Source organism: Nyctibius grandis, chromosome 4 (genome assembly GCF_013368605.1).
Source record: "Nyctibius grandis isolate bNycGra1 chromosome 4, bNycGra1.pri, whole genome shotgun sequence".
Classification (NCBI taxonomy): domain Eukaryota; kingdom Metazoa; phylum Chordata; class Aves; order Nyctibiiformes; family Nyctibiidae; genus Nyctibius; species Nyctibius grandis.
The window spans coordinates 5,164,606-5,187,156 of record NC_090661.1 but is presented as its reverse complement, the minus strand read 5'-3'; the positions used below and the strand labels follow the sequence as shown (position 1 = coordinate 5,187,156).

At 38.9% G+C, this 22,551-nt stretch overlaps 1 protein-coding gene across 7 annotated transcripts in view; it reads right to left on the bottom strand.

The window, feature by feature from the left end:
- ANO5 (anoctamin 5) overlaps window positions 1-22,551 on the bottom strand; it is a 62,260-nt gene that overhangs the window by 25,401 nt on the left and 14,308 nt on the right. For 4 of the 7 annotated variants that reach the window (XM_068400057.1, XM_068400064.1, XM_068400059.1 and 1 more), the window contains 6 exons: window positions 21,404-21,474; window positions 14,673-14,720; window positions 9,110-9,151; window positions 7,816-7,929; window positions 1,641-1,709; window positions 195-479 (listed from right to left, as the gene is read on the bottom strand). In XM_068400057.1, the coding sequence (XP_068256158.1) occupies window positions 195-479; window positions 1,641-1,709; window positions 7,816-7,929; window positions 9,110-9,151; window positions 14,673-14,720; window positions 21,404-21,474 (629 nt within the window). The remainder of the gene's footprint in view (window positions 1-194; window positions 480-1,640; window positions 1,710-7,815; window positions 7,930-9,109; window positions 9,152-14,672; window positions 14,721-21,403; window positions 21,475-22,551) is intronic. The other 3 variants (XM_068400062.1, XM_068400063.1, XM_068400058.1) reach the window with 2 other exon arrangements.

The following is a 22,551-nucleotide window of genomic DNA, read 5'->3' as shown; positions in this document are numbered from 1 at the left end:
GCCTTGGAGATATCCAAAAGATCCATTCCAACAAATACTATTCCAGATTTCTAAGAAAGATGCACAGGCACCTAGGCTTCCTCGTATTTACTCACAGCTATCACACAGTTTATATACTCCTTCCTTGCATGAATATTCCGATGGGACCGCGTAAATCTACATGTAAATATAAGTAGGCAAATTCATACACGTACTATTCTGTTTCTCATGGACGGTGAGAAGAAAGTGCTTTCGTCATTAATGAGGTACAGCTCCTGCTTATCCTTGCTGAATGGTGCCGTGAAATAATCCGGTTCAGGGTGCATCACCTTCTCGGGAAGCCTGAGCGGTGCAAGCATACAGTCCAGGGGGTTCTCCACCATTGAGGGAATGTCATTTTCCTTGATGGGAACTTTAATGTTCAGCACTTCTGCATACGTGATCAGAACCTCCCATGGGGCGTGGATCTTCACAAAATAAATCTTGCCATTTTCGGATTCCTGCCCCAGCAAAGTTAAATCAGACATCAGACTAAACTGAGTTTTATTGCAAGATTTGTGAGAATAGTTGTTATATAAAATTTACTGCCTTTTACATATTTTTGAAAGCTTTAAAAAAAAGAGGGGGGAATAGGGGGATTTTATATATATATTTTTAACTGAAAAGTTTGTCCCTGAGGTTGTTTGTTCATAAAGATAATCTTTGCACTACTAATAGCTCACAAAGGCTTTTCAAACTACACTAATCTTCTACACATAGGCCTGAAAACTCTCATTACACTCCGAATGCGTTGGAAACACAAGGGTTCACTGGGCAGGGCTGGCCACTTGGTAGCCCACGCGTCCTGCAGGCCACCGTGCTGGGCTGTAAAGCTGTTCTCTTTCCTGCAGCGGGCAGGTTTCATACAGCGGAGTAGAGCATACAAGACTCCTTGCAAAAAGGAGTTACCAGCCCGAGCTCAGATCTGTTACAGCCTCGCAGCCATGATAAGGAATAATCTTATCACAGGCCTCACCCCACAGTATATGTTCTTCTAGGGTTCGTCTGCAGACGCAGGTATTTTTAATATGTTGCTCAGTGAATCCCCAGCTATGGATGTTACAGAGTCTAAACTTCATCGAGTTACTTTGCCTCACTCAATCCCTGGCAGGAAAAAGAGTATGCTGAGTGAAGAATTCAGCATCCCACCTTCTCCAGTTAGTAAACAACACAGTAACACTAATCAAAGATCTTCTAGTTGTCACACCAGAGTCCTTCCTCGTTGTAATGACAACATCCAGTGGGCATACACTAACCTATTCACTGACTTTCCAAACATGTTACTAGTTGTTAGGTGGGATTAAATCTAGCTGTGAGCACACTTCCCATTTACATGGGTTTAAATGAAGTCACAGCTATTTTGGAACTGCTTTGTTTTTGTTATGAAACCAAAAGCCATCACTTCCTCCTGAATTAGAACTACTTTCCACAATTCTTATGAACATATCTGGAAAAATAACTGAAATAGACACATTAAGCTTGTTTCACTGAAATTAGTTCTACTCCACTGAAATCTGCTAGAAAAATTTAAAATCTATCTCAAAGAAACAAAGTGTTATACATTAATCAGTGATTCGCAGGTTTATTTCTTCAGTCCTGATTTTTAAATCTTTTTTTTTTACCTTCTTATCTTCTGTTTCTAGTTCCAAACCAGCCTTCTGCAGATTGCTCTCAAATTCTTTTCTTCTTTCCTGAAAAGAAATAAACACACTTTATTAACTGATCAAGTTAGCAACTAACTGATCACTTACTGATGACTTCACTGAGTTTCACTCCTCCCAACTGCCCTGATGACAACCCCTGAATGCTATGTGACCTTTAGTAAAAGAAAGTAGACCAACAGACAAAAAAACAGCTGATGCATACCAGGCCACTTCTGAGTGATGGCAACACATCAGGAATTGCCTTGATGAGCAACAGGAAACCTATTTGTTAGGAACAGGCTCAAAAACTGTGCAATCTTGTTAACCAGAGAAGGAAATGAGGTCATGCGTCTTGAGCATATCTGACTCTTCGGGAGGGTGGTGTGTGGTGTGTTATTGTCCAAGTTCAGCTATATTTATATATATAGTTAAAACTATCTAGTTAAAACTAGATGAAAAGAAAAATTCTGGAGGCATGTGGAAGGCTCATTGCTTATAGTGACATCCATTGACCAGTTTAGCAACCATGCCTGATCCAGTTCAAGTACTGATACAGACAATTCAAACAGTAGCTTCACAAACTGTAAAACTAGGTAAGACTACCAAGTCATCACGTATAAGCTTACATATGCTTGGCTTGCATAGAGTCAGCACGGACTTCATGCAGAGATAAATAAACCTGCCTGTGGCAGTGCACGATGGCTGCGTGACCCCTGTGCGCTTGCAACCCTTCCTGAACTCGGTATTTTGCCAAGTAATTCCTCGCTGGTGTCTTCAGGCAAGAACATTTTCTTCCCCTCCTTCTCTGTAGAATTTTTGCTCCTATTGGAAGACTGAATTAATTTCCTTTTCATTATATAAAATTCGCTGACAAACTGCCAGAATAACCCCAAGTTAAGCTAAATATTGAGCCCTAGCCTCTTTAGAAAGCACTAGCTAGACTACCATTTTTTTTCTAGCTAAAGCCTGCAGTGCTGGGTGATGTGAAAGGTCTTACATGACATTTTTCAAACACACTTAAAAACCAAAACACCAGAGTTTTCAGCCAATTTCCTTTTCCTGTGTGTCTGTGAGGAACAGGCTGCTCTATTTTCATTTCACTTCACACAAACTACTCAGATAAATGAACACAGACTGAAGAATAGTTTAACGGCCCTCAAATCTATGTTAATATGTATTGATATATTTTCCTGTGTTAGTGGCCTTGCATTTTTATCTCTCACATCTCATTTTGCCAAATATTATTAGTTATTAAATTAGACACTGATAATTTCCGAGCTCTAGCACATGCTGGGGGCAAATGCAATTCCATGCATTATTTTTCAGCTCATCTGTCGCACAAACCTGCCTCCATGCACCTGTACAACCACACCTGAGAACTCTTGTTTGCTGACCTGCTGATCTAATAGAGAACAATACAACTAAAAGGTGATTTATGATTACATTTGAAAGTGCTATATAAAAGCTGACATTCAAGCCTGGTATCCAAAGCTCTGTGCTATTCTGGATTACATTTTCTCCAAACAAGCCCGCTGGCATGTGTTCTTTCCCCAGCAAACACTGGAGGAGAGCCAAGCAAGTCAGCTCAGAGGGTTCTCTGCCACCAGAGACACCAGCCAGCTCCTCCTCCAGCTGTGCAGCTTAATAGGGTCTGGCCCCACCTTACCTATCTTTCCTTACTATACACTTACCGTGATGAATTGCAGTGCTCTAATAGAAATTACACTCTTTTTGCCACCTTGCTCTCTTCCCATAAGCCGCCTTCTCTGAAACCCACGCGAAGGTACTGTACTTTCCAGCCACTGGAAACAACCATCTTTAAAAGGCAATCAATCTGCTGCAAAAACAACATTGTTCCCCCTTTTCTTGCCAAATACTGGAGTTCTCCACGTTGCCATCAAAGGCTTAAAAATGGACAAAATGTACCCTTGGACCAGTGCTGTTTTGCTTTATAGGTACTTGTAAGTATTTTAAGCTTACTGTCCCAAACCTAAAAAGCTAGACCTGGTGCATATGGTTGTGACTCCGCTATAGATGCCACTCTGCAGTCACAGGGGGAAGAGGGAAGCAACATAAGTAATCACATCAGTGAAGATCAGTGATAGCGTGCTAATGTCCTTCCCCACATTTTAGTAAGTAAGAGTTCTTAAGCCTCTCCAAAGCATCTGTAAAAGACTGAAACCACATTTTCTGAGACCACTGTGGCCTACAGAGGAGAGAGGCCAGCAGAGCATCCACCTCTCCAAACACCGCTGTGGATATCCCACACACTTGCACAGAGTCACTTTACCATCTAACGTACTCTTGGCTGCACTGAACCATCATGATAAGATTAACAAAGCAAGATCCAAAGTCCAGCAGTACTAATATGCCCAACGCAGATGCAACACTGCATGATTAGGTACCTAAGGAAGATAGACAACTGTCATAAACCTGTTTCTTGATAACAACGCTGTTACTGCTAGTAACAACAATCAATAAACAGGAGAATAAAATAATTTTAAGTTTCCAACATACTATTCCTTAATCAAACTCCTCTTCCTTGCTTTCCCCCTTCCTTTAGGCAGGGATCGCCAAGCTTACAAAAGCCTTTTACCTATCAGGATGCTCACAGGCTTATTCTAACTGCAGTCACGTGTAGGATATTGGGAAAGAAATATGGCCTTTAGAACAATCACATGCTACTGTAAAGCGTACAGGAACTCCTCTCTTAGCTGTACCCTGAGAAAATACAATTCACTTCACAGGACTAACACAGATGGGCTCAGTTGGAGCTCAGGCTGCCCACACAGCCTCCTGGCAAGAACATTTCAGGTGAGATGGAGCCTGTTTAGGAAAGGTCCCACATGCTCTCACCCGCCTGCAGCCACGCGAGCAGGAGGCTGACGAGAGGGATGAGATAACCGGCCCTACCGCAGGGGCTGCCCGCACGGCTCGGGAGGGTGCTCTGCGTGCCCTCCGAAGTGTGAGAGACCCCAAACACCTTCCTTCTGCATGTACCAGCCAGGCTGCTGTAAGGCAGCACAGAGAGGTGCCCAGTTTGGCTCAAGCCCAGTTTACAGCTGCTCCTGCAGAGCTGGGGACACGGCTTCTCCCAGCTGGCAGCCTCCCAGGGTGCAGCAGGAACAATAAGCGTCTGATTTTTTGCTTCTCCTTACTCCCTAACTTTAGGCTATCTGGTGCCTGTAAGAAAGCAGAAGTTTCTGTCTGAGATGATGAAAAGTGGGAAAGAACTAGATAAAATTTCTTTCTGTATCTCCGCACCCCACTGGGGCCAGGGGGACTTTGCTTCGAGCAAACATAGCAACAAGTTACTTTGCACAGAGATCCCCGAGTCCTAATGCTCTGGAGTTTCTTGTGAAGAAATACACTTACGGACAATAAAGGTCACGTCCTGGTCATACATAAATAAGTTGTTAGATAAATATAATTTTTAAAAGTATTTTTCCATGTTCACATGCATTTCATACATGGGTAAGATATTTCCACTTATCTGCTAGAGGCTTTGAGGAAAAATATGAAGGATTGTCTCACAAAACTGTAATCCTCATTTTTGTTTAGAAAGACTTTGTGGTTAGAATTGATTCATGTAGTTTATATAAGGAAAGTTCAAAACAGAGTTTAAGCTGTAAAGTTTCTGGGGAACATCAAAGAAGTTAATGCATTTGTTCTGCATGAAGCTAAAGGAGAAGATGAACAGACTGTCTCTTACATCTGTATCAGGGCTACGCTGAAACACACAAAGACCTTATTCATCCCTTTCTTAGAAATGCAGAATAAAGCTGTTTCCTTGAGACAAGGAAACAAAAACCGCTTGTCACAACTGTTATTCTCTTCCCATGAACATTTCTATTCTTATCTGTTACATTTTGCTGTATCATTGTACTACAGTAAGAGAAATTCACATTTCTTTCCTGTGACAACTGTACAATAGCAAGTACAGTATGTCAGACAAATTCCCAAGGCTGGAGGGCATCGCTATTTAAATCTTGTTCCCACAGAGACAACAGCACAGTACTTCTATGCTAAGAAGTCTGCATTAATTTACGGGCATACTCATTGTATAAAGGCCTAGACATAAATATAGGGCAAATTTAATTTTCTTAGCAGATTCCCCAAGAACTGTGTAAAAATTCATAGGCTGTAACATTGATATCTTCAAACCTGTCTGTTCTGCGACCACAGAGCTAATCTACAGGGCCACAGACCAAATACCTTCTTCCACGGGGCCATAAACTCTTTTGCAAGTAACAGACATATACAGAATTAAATCTCGTTAAACTTGATGCAGATGTTCTACTCTTTTGCAAGAGAGAGATGTTTCTTCCTGAGTGCATTTTTACCTCAAAGAGGAACTTGAATATTAGCTAACTCTTGGGTTCTTCCCCACGTGAATCCTTCAGTCAATAATGACACCCATGTACATGGCTCTGGTCTGGCAAAGTTTCCTGCTGCCCCTTAATGACCCATAGAGCAATGAGAAGGGAACTGCTGCACACAACACCAATGAGTGACCAGATTGAGCATCTGGCTCCTTTTCCTTCCCACTTGCAACATTACCTAAATAGTCTCCATTTCTGCCCTCATGTTATTTGAGTATGACTAATGGAAAAGTTTATTTTAAGAGCTGCTTTCACATATTTTGCATGGATATATTTTTCTTCTCTCTACACCGATTGGTCTCTTCTTTCTTCTTTTTAAAATTCATTCTGCTTTATGGTAGAAGGAGGAATCTAGCTAGGATTACAGCCTGACAAGGAGTCAGTGTGGGTTTGAAAAAGTACGCTTCACATAAACCTACGGTACCATAGCTATAACGTAACCCTGGCATCCCAAGTAAGTCTCCTGAACGTGGCTAGCCCAGGAAAGCACTGGAGATGATGACAGAGATCCTTGCTTTTTTTAAGGTAACAAGAATATGACGCAGGAGCTCTGTTCTACACTGGATCATATTTGCATATAGGCAGCAAGAGTCCTTAATGAAAACAGTACTTTCTTCATAAAGGAATGTAAGGAGTAAGCAATTTTTTGAACAGCTCAATTGTGCAGTTTTTGTTCAAAGGAAATTATAATTTTTAATTATGAAACACTTTAATATGACAGGATGAGAAACCTTTACTTCACAGACGTTTAGCTTTGATCATGATTTTGTCATAAGCCTCCATATAATCAGTTTTCTTCAGAAAGCCTTATCTTTCAGAAGAATGTGATTACACAAGAATGAAGTCTTTTTTGGTCTTTTTTTTCTTTAAAGAACAAACTTTAGAGATATATATTGGAAAGACTAGTTTGTAAATGTAACCTCCCCTCGCTCAGAAAGAAGGCAGCAAATAAAGAGAAAACAAAATAATTGAAAATCCCTGCAATTATTATTTTTCAAACATTATGCTTATGTAGAATTTATTGTTCATCTTTACTGCATCTCATAGTACTCAATTTTTAATATAGCTTGAATTTATGAATTAGTCAAGTTGGACCTTAAGTGTCAGCAAGGAACAAATACACATTTCATTTACTGATTCCGTCTAACCTGCTAATACCATTCAGGCAACTGGGTCTTGCTGGGAAGTTCAGAGATGGTCACTGACCAGCGTTTTAGAGAAAGACGGTACTTCATGCTCTGTTACATAGGAGGTCTCCTATCAAAGCCACTCTAAATATTCTTCTAGAAGAATGAATACACTTGTGTAGGGAGCAAGTCAAGCACAGGGAAGAGCTCAAGAGGAGCTTTGTGTTTATTTTGCTCATAGTATATATATATATAAAAAAGTCTTAAAAGCAAAACTGCATGGATTCATTTAACTATTTACAAATATGGTTTCACCAAAGCCACAGCTAAATATAAGACTGTTAAATGAAGAAAGCAAAAATCATTTGGATTACGTGGCATTGATTGTATAATACATTGACCAGCCAAAGTAATGGAGAGTGATCAATTCAGTAAACAAAGCCCCAAAAAATCTAATAAAAGTGTGTCCTAATGCACAACAGTAAATTACACAGAAATTTCAGTACATGGAATGCTTTTTTACACAACTATCACATGTTTAGCGAAGTCCAATTCCAGCTGAGTGTAGTGATTTGAAAGGCTTAGTAATTGATATTCAGGTTATGATAGACAAAAATTAAGAGGACCTCAAAAAGATAAACTTACCAACTTTTTTTCCCATTCCTTATTAAGATCATCCACATAGGAGAGAACAAAATCAATTCTCCTGACACCATCCCTGAAGAAAATAGAATCTTTGCTTTGATGTCTTTTATCAATCTGTGGAAGATACAGGCATATGATTAAAAAACCCCAAGTATTGCTGTTGCTCTAAAATATAACAGAAGTCAAAGATGGTCCCCAAAATTGCCTCAGTTCTTTAGTTTCTTCATAGCTGAAGATATGCTTGCACATGTTTTAACAAGGGCTATATCCAGTTAAAATATTTTAAAAATTAACTGCTTATATCCACAAACACAACATGTAAATAACTGGTGTATGAGGAATAAATACATATTAGTGTAGCAATACCTGTGAACAATGCTACCATTTATTCTTTCACCGTCTTTTCAGTGTCTCATAAATGATCAAGACAAGTGTTATTTGACAGCACGATTTTTTCCTGCAGTTAGAACGCCACTCTACACAGAAGCCAGCTAGGGCACAGTTCATCAACCTGAAGCAGGTAGCAAAAAGTAAATTCCATGCATTTTCTTCTACATAACAAGATTCGCTAAACCAACCACCACAGACAAATATGTCCCAGCAATGGCTACATATGAAAATGCACACAAACCATACAGGGGTTACACTTCAAAACTGAGTATTTACTTTCTTGTGTGGGAAAAAAAAAAAATCTAATAAAATGTATCAGTGCAACAGGGTAATTAGTATTCTAATCTATCTATTAAAGGTCATACGTTCATTTATCAGCATGCTAGAATGTTGTAATAACAGTATTCATCTGTTTCACTGATTAGGCTACAGTAATTAATGTTCAGCAAATAAAGACTCTCCTAGGGAAGTTAACATCATATTAAGTAATATTATTTATTATCATATCAATATTCAGCTCTACTAAATTGTTCACAAGACTAGAGGTTCATACAGCAAAGGGCTCTCCATAGAAGCTAATACTCTGGTCTAAATTTAACTCTGCACTAAGGGACAGCTGGTGTTGTTTTTTTTAACCACACCCATCAGCAAAATTGTATTTATATAGGACTGAACTGGGTTTTCATTTTATTAGAGTAGGAACAAAAAAGAACAATTCAGAGGGATATCTCTGTCTTCTCCCTCTTAAGCCATGCAGGGATGCACGTGAAAAATATTCTGTGCTTTCTCAGACAACTTTGTAACTGTGAACCTTGCTCCCAGTTAACAAAAGGCATCACACAGTGAAGCATGTTATTACTGCAGCCATCCAAGCCCCTTGCAATATCATTCATCACTGTTTTACCCTGAGACGTCGCTTCAGGAACAGATTATATCTCCTTCCACTCTGCCGGAATAACCAACAAGTAGTTAGCAAGCCCACCGTTCCTCTCCAAGACCCAGACCAACTGCTGCGAGCACATAATCCCCCAACTAAAGTTAGCAAGAAATCAGTGTCCTTAAAAAAGCCAGGAAAAGCCTCCAACTATTAGAAAAACACAAGCACCCACAATCATTATGACTATAATGTCTTTTTCATTGCAGGCAAAGCTGTGCTGGCATCCATTTTGATAATAAATTTGGGTATTTTAAAATAATGACTCCTATAATGCTAATTGCCATCATTTGGATATTTAAGCAGATTTAAGAAACTAACAATAAGAAAGTTTCTTTGAATGTAACGCAAAGGTAACAAAACAAGCACTCGCTAACGAATAGGGCACGTGTTTCTGATATGCTCATGTTAGGTTGGACCCACTGGGACATAAAAAGATGAACGGCAACTACGTAATTGCAGAGCTGACAAAATTACAAGCAATAACATCCGCATGCTCCAGGACGTGTGTTTGTCTTCAAAAAGGCTCAAATTTAATTAAAAAAAAAATTAAAAATTCCCATTGTTCCATGGTGTTGCACAACTTCACGCGTCTTCACTAGACACCCCGGTAACTGTTGAAACCAGACAGAAGCCTGCTTGGACCATCCATGCATTATGGAGAATTCCTGTATTTCTGAAGCTCTCCTAGCCCTGAGGGAGCTGCAAAACACTGTGTTGCAAATCAAAGTAACAAAAAAAAAGCTAAAAGAAATTACTTGCTGAAAATGCTGCAATCCTCTCTTTGCCTTCCCTCTTTGGCAATTCTACTGGGGTTTTTGTTGGTTTTCTTCTTCAGAAATACTTACAGCAGATCAATTAAACTGGACTACTTTGTAAGACTGAAATCAGGACAGCTACTTCAGAAAATGCTTTTGCTTCCAAATGCAGTACATAATCATGCAAGACTAAAAGGCTCACAAAAATCATGGAATCCAATAGAAGAAAAGAAACAGCATCTTCCTATTCTGTTTTGTGCTTATAGGGTTTTTTGTAAATGTAATTGTGACTACAAGCAAATTGCAACTGCTTAGATAGCATTTTAATCAAATTGACATAGCGCCTAGAACCCCACTGACAGCTACAGAACATCAACAGTACTGTAATTATTCAGCATTACAGTAAGTGAACCCCAAAGTCCATTCTAACAACTTACGATGTTGGGAATCAGCCTCAAAACAGACCACCCCAACCACTAATTTAAAAAGACAGAGATTGTGCGAGCACAGACATTCTCTTAGTGAACTAGCAAAATCCATATACACAAATAAAAAAACAAATAATATTTACTTCAAAAAAAGCTCCTGCCAAGGGAGTGTCCCAAATCTTGGGGTAGCATAGTTATAATTAGATTATTCCACACAACTGAAGTATGGGACTCTATCTTTAGTGCCATCGAAGTTTGCTCACTTTCTAAGATGTACCAGAATCCCACTCAGTCATTAAAGGTCTGACCATCAAGTTAAGAAGATGCAGCAGCCATCGTTGGATCTGCTTTGAGAAGGGGAATACTTATCACTTCCCTCTCCTTCTGTACATAGGATTATTCATCACGGACAGTGACAGGCCTACTTATTAAACCATAAATTACTCCTTTCCATTTTGCTGCATTTGGATCTCACAAGAACAAGATCAGTCTTGCATATTCATGCAATTCTGTGTGTACATGTGCACTTACAGGTTTAAAATATATAAAATGTTAGTAATTTGCATTGGTTGCATCAGTGAATCATAAAACATGACAGAGTAGTACATCTTATTTCTTAACAGCTCTTTCCAGAACTGTATTCAAATTAATTATCCTAGACAACCTGCAGTTCTTAAATGAAGTTACACCTCCGCAGAGCAGATATTCTGTGATACATACCTTCTGGAACACAAGTAACCAAATTAAAACTTTCCAACGCAGCACAGAGAGCAAGCAGAAGCTTCTCAATAATTGAATAACACCCAATGAGGAATTACAGAAGAGATGGAGCCAGTCTCTTCCCTGAGGCGTATGGTGAAAACAAGAGACAACAGACACAAGTTGCAACAAGTGAAATTCCTACTGGATGGGAGGGTGTGGTTGAGTGGGAACGAGTACAACAGGTTGCCCAGAGAGACTGCGTAATCTCCATCCTCAGATATCACACAGCTTGACCAAGCAAGGCCCTGACTGAGCAACCTGGTCCAAGTTTGAAGTCAGCCTTGCCTTGAGTAGGAGGTTGGTCAAGGAGACCTCCAGAGGTGCCTTCCAATCCAAGTCACTGTACGATTCTATGAAATGGTGTTACTGCAAGCGCTCAGCATTTACCAGCACTTCCAAAAAACTGATCCATCAGCTACAAAGTAAGTTCACAGAAACTACCTGTTCAAAAATAAATACTGCCCTCCTGTTCTCCTGTAGTAACTTCCCAGTTTTAATAGTCTAATTACCTCTATAAGAACTAAGCGACTTCACAGACTGCGGACACATCTGCTAACTGAACGCTCCGTCACAAAGAGCTAAATTTTTCACGTAGCTACATAAGTGCAAACTTACTGGATTCATACAGAATTATATTAATACTCCTAGTTATCCCACAATCATTAACTTCTGCCTAGACATCCAGTGGAGGTCAGGGTATTGGACCATGTTCAACCAAACAACCCTCCAAGTACCTAGACTTGCAATCCTCACGTTAGACACGAACTAAAGCCCTGCAGTAGGAAATCCTGACTCAAATCAGACAGGTTACAGGAAAGACCAAGATGTCAGCACAGAAATAAAAAACAAACAAACAAACAAACAAACCAACCACACCTCAAGACAAAGTAAAGCTGTAACACCCCATGTTCTGTTCTGCCCAAACTGGTTTGGGTACAGCATGTAAATACTGGCTGGTGGTCGCACGCTCCATTCAAATCCAGCACTCTCCTGCAACACTTAACAAGCAGCCCCTTGGCCACCTCGCTCCCACAGGTGGCTCAGAGTGGCTTCTCCAGGGCCAAAGCAAACAAGGCAGTAACCACGGAGAGGAGAGGGAAAGCGAGCTGCTGGATGTGGCATCAACCGCTAAACACTAACAAAGTGCTTCAGAGAAACGACTTTGGATTGAAGCTGAAGAGACTGTGGTAAACATCTCCGTGGCCCTGCTCACCCACCAGAGCACACAGAGAGCTGACCTTGGTCAGTACAATCAGCTAGCCCTTGGTGCTCTAACGATATCACTGTCCCTGAAAAGCAAATATATTTTGAAGATTATACCTGAATGATTTAATCCTGTATATTTTCACAGCACTCAGAGGGATTTCTATTTCTGGCCATCCACCTAAGCTTGTAGGCAACGGAGCTTCCTCCAAATACACCTTGCTACTAAATATCCCAGCGGTCTCCATGTCCGTACTTCAAAGACAAAGGAACTTGGCTTAGATCAATACTTTTCAGATTAATATTCAGCCAGAAAGCTGTAAGTTTCTAAGGGGTCTGCGTTCAGCAATGCACATCTCAAACTCAATTCACCAGAGTTCAAGGTTTCACAAATGTCCAGCCTCGCAGAGCTGGGACTTCAGTGTCCTTCACCTTCTGCTTTTTGTTTCTCAGAGTAGGAAGAAGGTTTAGAACAAGCAATTTCAGTAACAAAGCAGTAACCAACACTAATCTGAGATGGAGGAACCCAATACATTAGCTTCACTAGAGTTACAGCACAGTGAAGAATCTCTGGCTATGACTAACAGGTATGCTGAGGAGTTACGTCCATAATGTGATCCCCATCAGCACATCTAGGAGTCATCATACAGCACATCACAGTCCTACATTACCAGACAAGAAAACTGCCTGAAATTACAAAATAAAATTGATTTGCAACATTTTGTTTACTTACAAGATACAGTCTACAAACCAAATATTTATTTGATTTACTGCATATCTTTGATAAACATACAGGCAAATTAGTTGTTATCACAATCAATGTAACAAAGCAAAATAATTATATTACAAAGCAATCAGTTCATTTATGAATTAACAATCCACTGGAGAAAAATTTTCAGAATACAGAAATGAACAAAAATATAAGGGTCTGAAAGCTGAATCAAAATACAAGAAAAGTTTCTGTAATTGCAAGGGTAGTAAACATTCAAGGGCTTAAAAACAAAATGATCACCCTCACTTAGATCCCCAGTTCACACAGAATATTTCTATACCCCCCTTTTCACAGAATGAAACATGCTTACAGCTATAGGAGAAACATGCTGATTAAACCACCTCTGTGCTAAATAAAACTGTTTGATAAAATTTATTTCCAAAAGCAAAAAGCTCCTGGAAATGCATTTCCACAACATATGGAAATACACAGGCACTCTGCTGAAAAGCAAAAAGGCAAATTCCTGGTTTACGCACAGTAAACTCAGTTCCCGTTATACCAGAGATCCCCTTTGCGTGAAGTTCTCTTCAATGTTCTTCCTCGGAGGAATCCACGCAACTGAAATGCTCACCCACTTGAAAGAAGGGTATTAACAACACTCAAACACCACACACCCCAATCTCCAGTTATGCTTCATGCAGGCTACAAAGTTGCATACAAAACTATATACAACCTTTCCCATTCAAAGAAACACAAACCCCCCATATTTCTTGTAGCTAAAACTTGCAAGCTGCTTTTTGCACCTTTACCACACTTGTGTTTCAATTTCAAACCGCATTAAAAATCTGAACGCTTGAAAACATGCATTTCAAAGCAGTTTAAACACCAAGATATTTGCACTAAAATGTAAATGCGCAGAAAAAGCCTCTCTGGATAAAAGAACATATTAAACAAGAATAGAACAAAGAAAAATAAAAAGTATGCTAAGAGAGCGTATGTGTTAATGTAAGACACCAGAGCCCAACGTAAGCAAGCAGACAGGTTTTATACACCTCAGCATGTACTTCTTCAAATGAGTTTTTGTAATTTTTTTTTCCATAAAAGAATAAGATATTTTAAGTCTTCTGATATATTTGACAATTAATACAAACTTCTTGTCTGTGAACGTCAATAAGAAGATATTTTGAGCCTTTCCTTATTAATTACTACAATAAGAAAAAAAAAAGGCAACGCATTTCAAATGGTGTCGGTGTTTGTTTCTTGCTCTTTAAAACATTTTAAAGTATCATGCTGACTGAGAGAGCCCTGCAGATTATTACGATAAAAAGGAATCCCACACTTGTTAATAACACCATAGTCAGAATATACCCTATATCCCATCAAACCAAAACAATGATAAAAAAAGCAAACTTTCCAGTTTACTCCACCAATATTTAACTTTTCAATTTTGTCTATTATCCTTTCGATTTGCTTAAATTTATCATTTAAGCCATCACTAGGAATAAACTCAAAAACCCCATTCATTTTTGTACACTAGAAAAACAATTCTTTTTGGAAGGATGGCTTCCTTGAAACTGGAAAATTTTCTGGTGAGGGACTTTTTGGCATACGGTACTAGAAGACGCCACACAAATTCATGCAAGGAAGCATGAATATTGCTTACTGCTTACCACTTGACGTTCAGGGATGAGTAAAGTAGTCTCAGTGCTGTTTAGGCCCTGCCAGTGGCATCACGGGAAAAACATAATGTTGTTAGCGATGATGCAAAGGATGCTTTAAAATAAAAGGCTATTGCACAAGAAACAGTGTAGCTTCTGGTTCAAGTTGCTGAAAAGCTATTCTGAGTGATAGCTGGATTTTCAGGCTAGATAGTCAAAGTTTAAGCAAACCTGTACTTCCTCAGATGAGCTGGGTCTCTAGCCTACACCACTGACTTTTACATAGCCCATATTGATTTTTAAATGTTAATAACTTCTAATAAAAGCTATACAGTATTCCTCAGCATTTCCATTATCAAAAATAAAGTCTAAACAACTTGGCACAGATTTCCATTTACAAGCTGATAAAGTACAACTTTTAACAGTACTTTTTGTTATTTTAATATAGCACAGACAGAAAATGTACATAGCACAGACGGCTGCACTTGCATTCAGAACAAACGTGACACCCCTCACTTAGCTATTTTTTCAATACAAACTGAAATTACACCATGTGAACTGAAGGAAAACAAAAGCGAGGAGACAAATCATTAATCTCACAGCGTAGACAAGACAAATTGGTATCAGTAATTGCAGTTATGCCTTATGAGGTTAGTGAGGGCTTCCCAGCTTCCAGTTCTGATGACGCCTGGTGAGGCCCTGCTCTGATTTTAATTGTCCAAGATCTGGGTGCTCATTATTTTCCTGTATGTCGGCCTGGAGGGTGCTGCAACGTCCTCAGGTCAGACTCCACCCAGGGAATACCAACAGCAGAGGACTCTACAGGGCACAGCCACCCTACAAAGCCATGTCCAGGAGCTATCCGGGCTCCTGGCCCACAACTGTGTGATCGCGTGAGCAAAGGATTTTGCCATAAGGCTTTGACATTGATATGAATAATGGTTTGCAATACCTAAGCTGTTTTGCAATATCTAATTCTGTTAGTCAATAATTTCACACGCTCTTCTTTTGCTTCTGAAAACAAATCACAGACAGGTTTAAACAGCGCAACCAAACAGTGCAGGCGTATTGTGAAAACATGACAGTTCTCTATGGAATTAAATTAACTTTCAACAGAAGCAGAATACTAACCTCATTTCATTATTTTATCATCATTTATTGGTTTAGAGTTGCAATATCTCCAAAAGCGTATTTCCCAAAATCCAGTTTTCATAAAGTACTGTCTATGATTTTTGAAATTAGAAATTAATATTTTTCACTTTTATTACAATTTGACTTGAGTGAAACCACACAGGTCCACTCCTATAATTTTGTGAAACAAGCATGCTATTTTTGTTCCTGTTTACATTGCAAGCAATACATGCACACATCTTGAAATTCTTTCTTAATGATGCCATCTCTGGGTATTTGCTTATCTAAGTAAGATAAAAATGTCCTTTTCAGAATTCAGTCAAACACAGAACGATGGATCTGATTTTTGGCAAGGCATCCACGTGAGAAACAGTGCCAATATAAACAGCTGCCCTGTGCTCTTATCCTAGGATAGTCTGAACTGGGTTTAGAAGTCTAATCCTCACATCACTGATGCTGCTCTGAAAACCTGCGCTATTTGTAGAGAACTAAGGGCTACAACACCTAAGTGGGAAGTTTTTCTCTAATTATACACTGAAAATATCTGCCACGTAAAGTACCGTACAAATCTGACATCAATGAAAGTGCAGCCTTGCTTTTCATTGCTGCCCTACAGCTCCTGACCTCTCCGTTGCACACCTGCTCCCCTCCCCGTCCAAGCTGGTGCCCTTCCATCTGCTTCTCTTCCACCTCTCCATCCCATAATCCTCCCACCCACAGCTCCGCACCTCCTCCTCGATTAGATGTAAATACAGGTTTTAGCCACCTACTGGTCCTCATATGCTGCCCACACTGTTTCACTCTGAGATAAAATTTTAATACATTTAGTGAAACACTAACCTGGGAGATGAAGACACGCAGCTGGCAGAGTCCTTTGTACATTCCTATGCATTTTGTGAAATGCTTTCCTGTTGATCTAGGGAACCTACCCTGCTCCCAATACAACTGTCTGAAATTAATCAGCTCAAATCACGGGGCCTAGCTATTGTAAAATTGGTGATCAAACCTTCTCCTGCACGTTTGAAGTGTAAGAACTCTTGTAGAGAGACACCAGTTTCTCATTATAAGCCATAGTCTATGTACAGCACAAAGGGGCTTCAATCTTGATAACACATGACCCCCAAGCCAAGAACCAACCAGTGCTTTCAGAAACACTCAAATAGTCCAACCTTATTGAGATGAAAACCAAGAATAAAGAAGGTTGGCAGTGGCGGCAGCAACATTGGGCTGGTCCTTAGTACTTTGAAATCCACTCTCATAAGTCTTTAATGCACTCTCTCTCTCTCTCCCCAAAACATCTCTCAGATTGAGTTTTGTAGTTACACTTGAAAGAAGTATTCTTGTATTTCCTTCTCGTTTTTGAAACTGATTTGCTCTGTCTTCACGATATCAATAATGGCATTTTATGTTTCTCTCTACTTGAAAACCCGCCGGTCTGAATTGAAAAATGAACAAGTATGAAAAGTAACGTACATTATGATGGTGTTTCTTCAGAAAAAAAAAATATTCAATTCATTTGGAACACCTGCAGCACCTGCTGCTCTCAAAAAAAAAAATAAATCTGTGTGTCATACCCCTAATTTTGGTAAAGTGCATTGCTTTAATACATTTGATGGAGCTCTGCCAATTTACTTCTGCTAACCTGGCTTAAATAAAGACAGCTTGTTCTCAGATTTTCTCACAATCGAGTTACAATATGGAAAATCCTGATTAACAGGAATTTTTAGTGAGCATTTCACTGGTGTGAAATTAATAGGAAAGGTGAAAATTTCATATATAACTGCACAATTAATTCCTACCTTCTAACAGCTAGAATAGGGCACAATCCTGCAGCTTTACTCAGAGAGTAGTGCAGCCATCTGCCTTTTATGAGGGTGAGAAACTTGGGGTCTACATACATACAAAGCAAACATTTTAAGTTACTTTGTACTTCTTAATCGGAATAGCAGACAAATAGTCCTCTGTATACACCTTTTGCAGATGTCGATAAACTACAAACTAGTGATTCAATCTGTCACAAAATCTGTACTAATTTTACAATTATCCCACTTGAATGGCCTAAAATTTTACTATCAGGAAATTCGGTACAGATTCCATTTTTTAACCTTTCTTCCAATCTTGAGTTATTTACCTGACCTTCTTTCTTCTTAAGAATAGGAACTATTTTGTTAGTGGGCCTCATCCTCGTTTACTTTGTAACTCAAACAACTAATTATAATCACTGAACAGAGATGCACCGCGCTATCAAAACAGAATTGTGACATTATATATTTTTCTAGTGCGCTCTCTGCATAAATACAAAGCACAGAGGAAAAAAACAGATTCTCAGGTTTTATTTCATTCATTTTTCCAATTTGCTTGAAAGGACTTTCAGAGACATTTATGTATTTCTTGGAACAGGAACTCCATAAAGACTGATTCAGGTAGATTCTACATAGAGACTCAATTAGGGCAGCTGCCTACTCCTAACAGAAGGGGCTGTCTGAATTACTGATTTAACAATGACACAATTTGAAGCAGTCCCCATTGCAGCACCTATTTGAAAATATCCCTATGGTATCCTTTTTTTTTCCTCTTCACTCTGCTATTTGCTGAAAACATCTTGCCTCCCTGCACAACAAAGCACCTAGAAAAGGTGCATGCTATAAGGCTTGTAATATGAAAAACTGTTGAACTCCAAGTGATTCTGTTTCATTTGTCCTTGTGGGAGATTAAAAGAAGAAAACTAAGAAGACTCAACAAGAAGCAGATTTTAAAAAGGGGGAAAAAACAGGGTAAAATAGGGAAGAAGCAGTGGATTAGAGCACAAATGCAAAATCATGAGGAAGGACCAAATGCACCATTGACAGGAGACTCGATTGCTTTTTGAGTCTTGGACTCCATCTGACTTCTGTGTATATGCTGGCAGGCTTCACTACAGACTGTTTTTGTTTTATTTGCATCATTCCCTGTGTACAAGCCATATATTCCTTTGCAGATTACAAAAGAAAAAAAAAATGCCACTGAATTATGGATAGGTAATGTTTTCTGCTCTCTATATTTGAATCTAGATTTTTTTTTTCCCCTCCTCCGTTGCTAAATCAACAATAAGGACGTAGCTTTTTCTCCCTGCTGCTGAGCAGAAGCATACTGTTATTGCATGTCGCGTTTCTTCTCTTCCAAAAGAAAAGACAGCCCAAGCATAATGAAGTTGTGACCTGAATGTAAATTCATTTAACTCTTTCCCAAAGGTCTTTTTATGATTGAATTCCATTTCTATTTTAAAATGACCTGACTTAAATTGTTTTAAGACTTCCAAGCATTCATATTTTCCAATTACAGGAACAAAGTTAAGTACATGGTTAAGTAACAAGAAAGTTACCAACCTGTCACCAGAGTAAAATTATAAAATAGAGAAATGTGCTATCTGTCAAAACAAGCACAAAGCATGTTGACCTGAGCTTCAAAGGGTCTTGGTGAAAACAGGAGAAACCATGGCTTGTCTTTCAAGCCGGGATAGATGACCCTGCTCAATTCCTATGGGAATGCATCAAGGATGGCAAAAGGCAAGCCTGGTAAAGAACTGAGGGAAAAGAAATTCTTCTATAGAGAAGAAAACTGAAGTTGTGACAACACATGAAGATAAAGAATCAGCATTATATGAAAAAAAATCAGGGCTATCTTACCATTGGAATGAATTTATGGAAAAACTTTAAGGATTAAATTAACCTGAATATTTAGGACATTAATCATCAAGAACTAAGCCTGTCATGGCTGCTAAGAGTGTGAAACTGGGCAAGAAGATTAACGCTGTAACTTTGGCTAATGCATGGAAAGCAAAAATCAAATAAGCGAGCCTGTATTAGGGGACATGGGGTAGGATAACGCAAAGCACAGAAAAGTACTAACTTACATGTAAGTAAACATCAGATAATGAGCTGACTGGAGAAACAAACTATCTAAAGCCAAATAAGCCCTCTCTTCTTAGCGGGAGAGAGTTAAAAAACAAAACAAAAAAAACCTGAGTCATCAAGGCAACTATGGACTAGTATTGCTAATATGACAATATTTTGTATTATCTAATTATTTTTCTTCATAATTTGTTCTTATGTAAGGAACATGCATAAGTAGAAAAAAAAAAAAAAAAGGCAGCATGAAGTTACCAAGGAGAGGTTTTTGAGAGAGTAACCACGTATATTTTTCATATGGAGACTACCTCCCAGACAAGAAAGTGCTGAAGATCAAAGCCTCCTTTCCCACCCCATCATGAATCTTTCACCCAATCCCATGTCTCTACATACATAAGACAAGGTGTGTTGCACCCTTTCTCCCATGTTTCCTGCCTTTTCCTATGTCTTAAGTCATCAAGTGAATTCTTTCAGGCTTTGGCGAAATATGTCATCTCCATCTACTCAGAGACAACTCAGAATCAGCTTGAGACTCTGATGCTTATCATGGTATGATGATTCATACGCTATAATTTGAGACAGTATCCGCCCAGTGTTCAGTGAAATATTTGATATGGCTGTTCACTGAAAATTTTCCTGGAGAAAAAGATTACTACAACTCTTACAATAGACTGAGAAATTAGCAGGGTGAACATACTAACGATTTTTTAAGATGGAATTGGCAGATTCATTAAAACATTTAGATGATATGGTTGCATGCACTAGTAAGATAAAGGTCTGTGTGATTTAGAAAGCACCTCTGTTCTTTCTTCACAGGATCATCTCCAAATTTGCCTCTTAGAGGTAGGTGAGGACATGTTTCACTCTTAGGAAGTTCAGCAGAACAGCTACAGTTTTCCAACGCTCAGTTCAATAGACATAATTTCTGATGAGTGCTCATGGCCAGTATGAGACTCTAGTTTGACAGAGCAACTATTTCTTTTCCTGTCTAAAGCTCTTCCTATCTTCCTCTACTCATATAATAATAAAGAAATCAGACAATAGAAATTAAAATGAAATACCAATTTCAAGGATCCATATTTTCAGTGTTCTTTTTTTAATCTGTTTCTTAACTGAACAGTAACATACACCACTATCTATTTAAGCTGTTGTGTACTGTACCTATTAAGCAATGAGGTACTGTGAAAAAATGAATAGCTGATGCTATTTGGCTTGCACACGTTGCAAGGAAGAGGTACTCTTATAACTCAAATGTTCATTTGCTTTCTCATAAATCTCGCTGCACTGTCCAGGTTCCTAGAGCAGAGGAATGCAAGAGTGCCTTGATTTCCCTATCAAGCCAGCAACATAATACACAGCATAAAACAAAGCGTTGGGCTTGTGCAGAAGCATTATGTTTTTCCAATTGCCAAAACATTAAATGATCGTGTGATTCTCATTTCAAGACTGTACTGAAACCACTGTTAAGCCCATACTGTTTTCAACTACTACTGTATTGTACTGCTAACACAAGTCTCTTCTAAGACTCAATAATATTATCAGTGTTACTTTCATGGTTTTGCTCCTTCAGAACACTAGAGGAAAAAATATTTACATGGATAAAAACAGGAGGTATAAGACAATCTAAAAGAAATAATATTTTTAAAACTAATTCTCTCTTTCACAGCAACTGTTCCTCTTTCTTCCTACCAGTAGTATGTTAACACCATCTGTACTGGACCTTACCTCAGAGCTGCTTGGAATTTCTGATCCTTCAGTTGAAATAGTTTCACATGAAGGTCCATTGCATTCTTCCCCTAAGGAACATTGAAAGAAAGAGTCACATAAATACATTCCTTATTTTAAAATATGATTGTATTGAAAATGAAGTGAATGTCGAAGTCATGGAACTATGAACAAGCAAAAGCTGGAAAATAATGCTCAGCTACATAAAATCTTCAAGAATGGTTCTTTGAAGGGAAAAAACGCTGCAAGAGACAACATACACAATCTGTACTACCTGCTTGTAACCTTGCAGTCACAGAAACACATTTCTAAATGTGATAAACAAAAATCTGTCAGCATCACATATTTGGCGAGATAAAATTCTTTCTTGTCTCAAATGTCTGATAGGTGTCTGTCTATGAGAGTCTCACACCTGGAGCTTTGCTGCCTCAGTTATGAAAGTTCAATTATCTCTTGGGTTGCTTGCTAGAAATTGAATTTTTTTTTCATTGCTAAGGTATTAATGGTGCGTAACTTCAAGATTACAGATGCCCACATAATAGAGATATGATGACAGGATCAAGAATAGTAATATCAACTTAAATTACCAAGCTTCTTGTTGTTTAAAAAAACAAATCCTTCATTTTAACAACAGCGCTGAACCCCGACATGACTTCCCTGCAAATATAGTCAGTCCACTGAGGACGTTGTTCTTTAAATGTTAACATTATAGTGAAAAATCACACTGTGTATCTTTAGATCCCTAATCATACTGAGACATCGGCTGGGTTTGTGGCTCTGAACCCACTCTGTCACCAATTTCCTCTGGCAAGTAATTCAGAGCCCATAAACTAGGCTCCTGCTCCAAGAAGTTTTTTTAAACAACCATCTCTGCTGATTAGACAGACAGACCAGTCTCCTAAATCAGGCATCTAAATAACTCCACCACCAATGGAAAAAGATAAGCAGCTTTGAAAACAGCTCATCACAACCTAGAGCAGGCATCTAATAAAGTTGCCTCTTTCTTCCAAACAATCAAAAAAAAGATAATTCATACTCCTTTCTCCATCAAACAGGATGGAAGTACTGCTGGGTATAGCTTAGGCGGGACAGACTGACTAGCACATCTTAGACTGGACCACTGTCAGACAGCTACAGTTAAACTATTG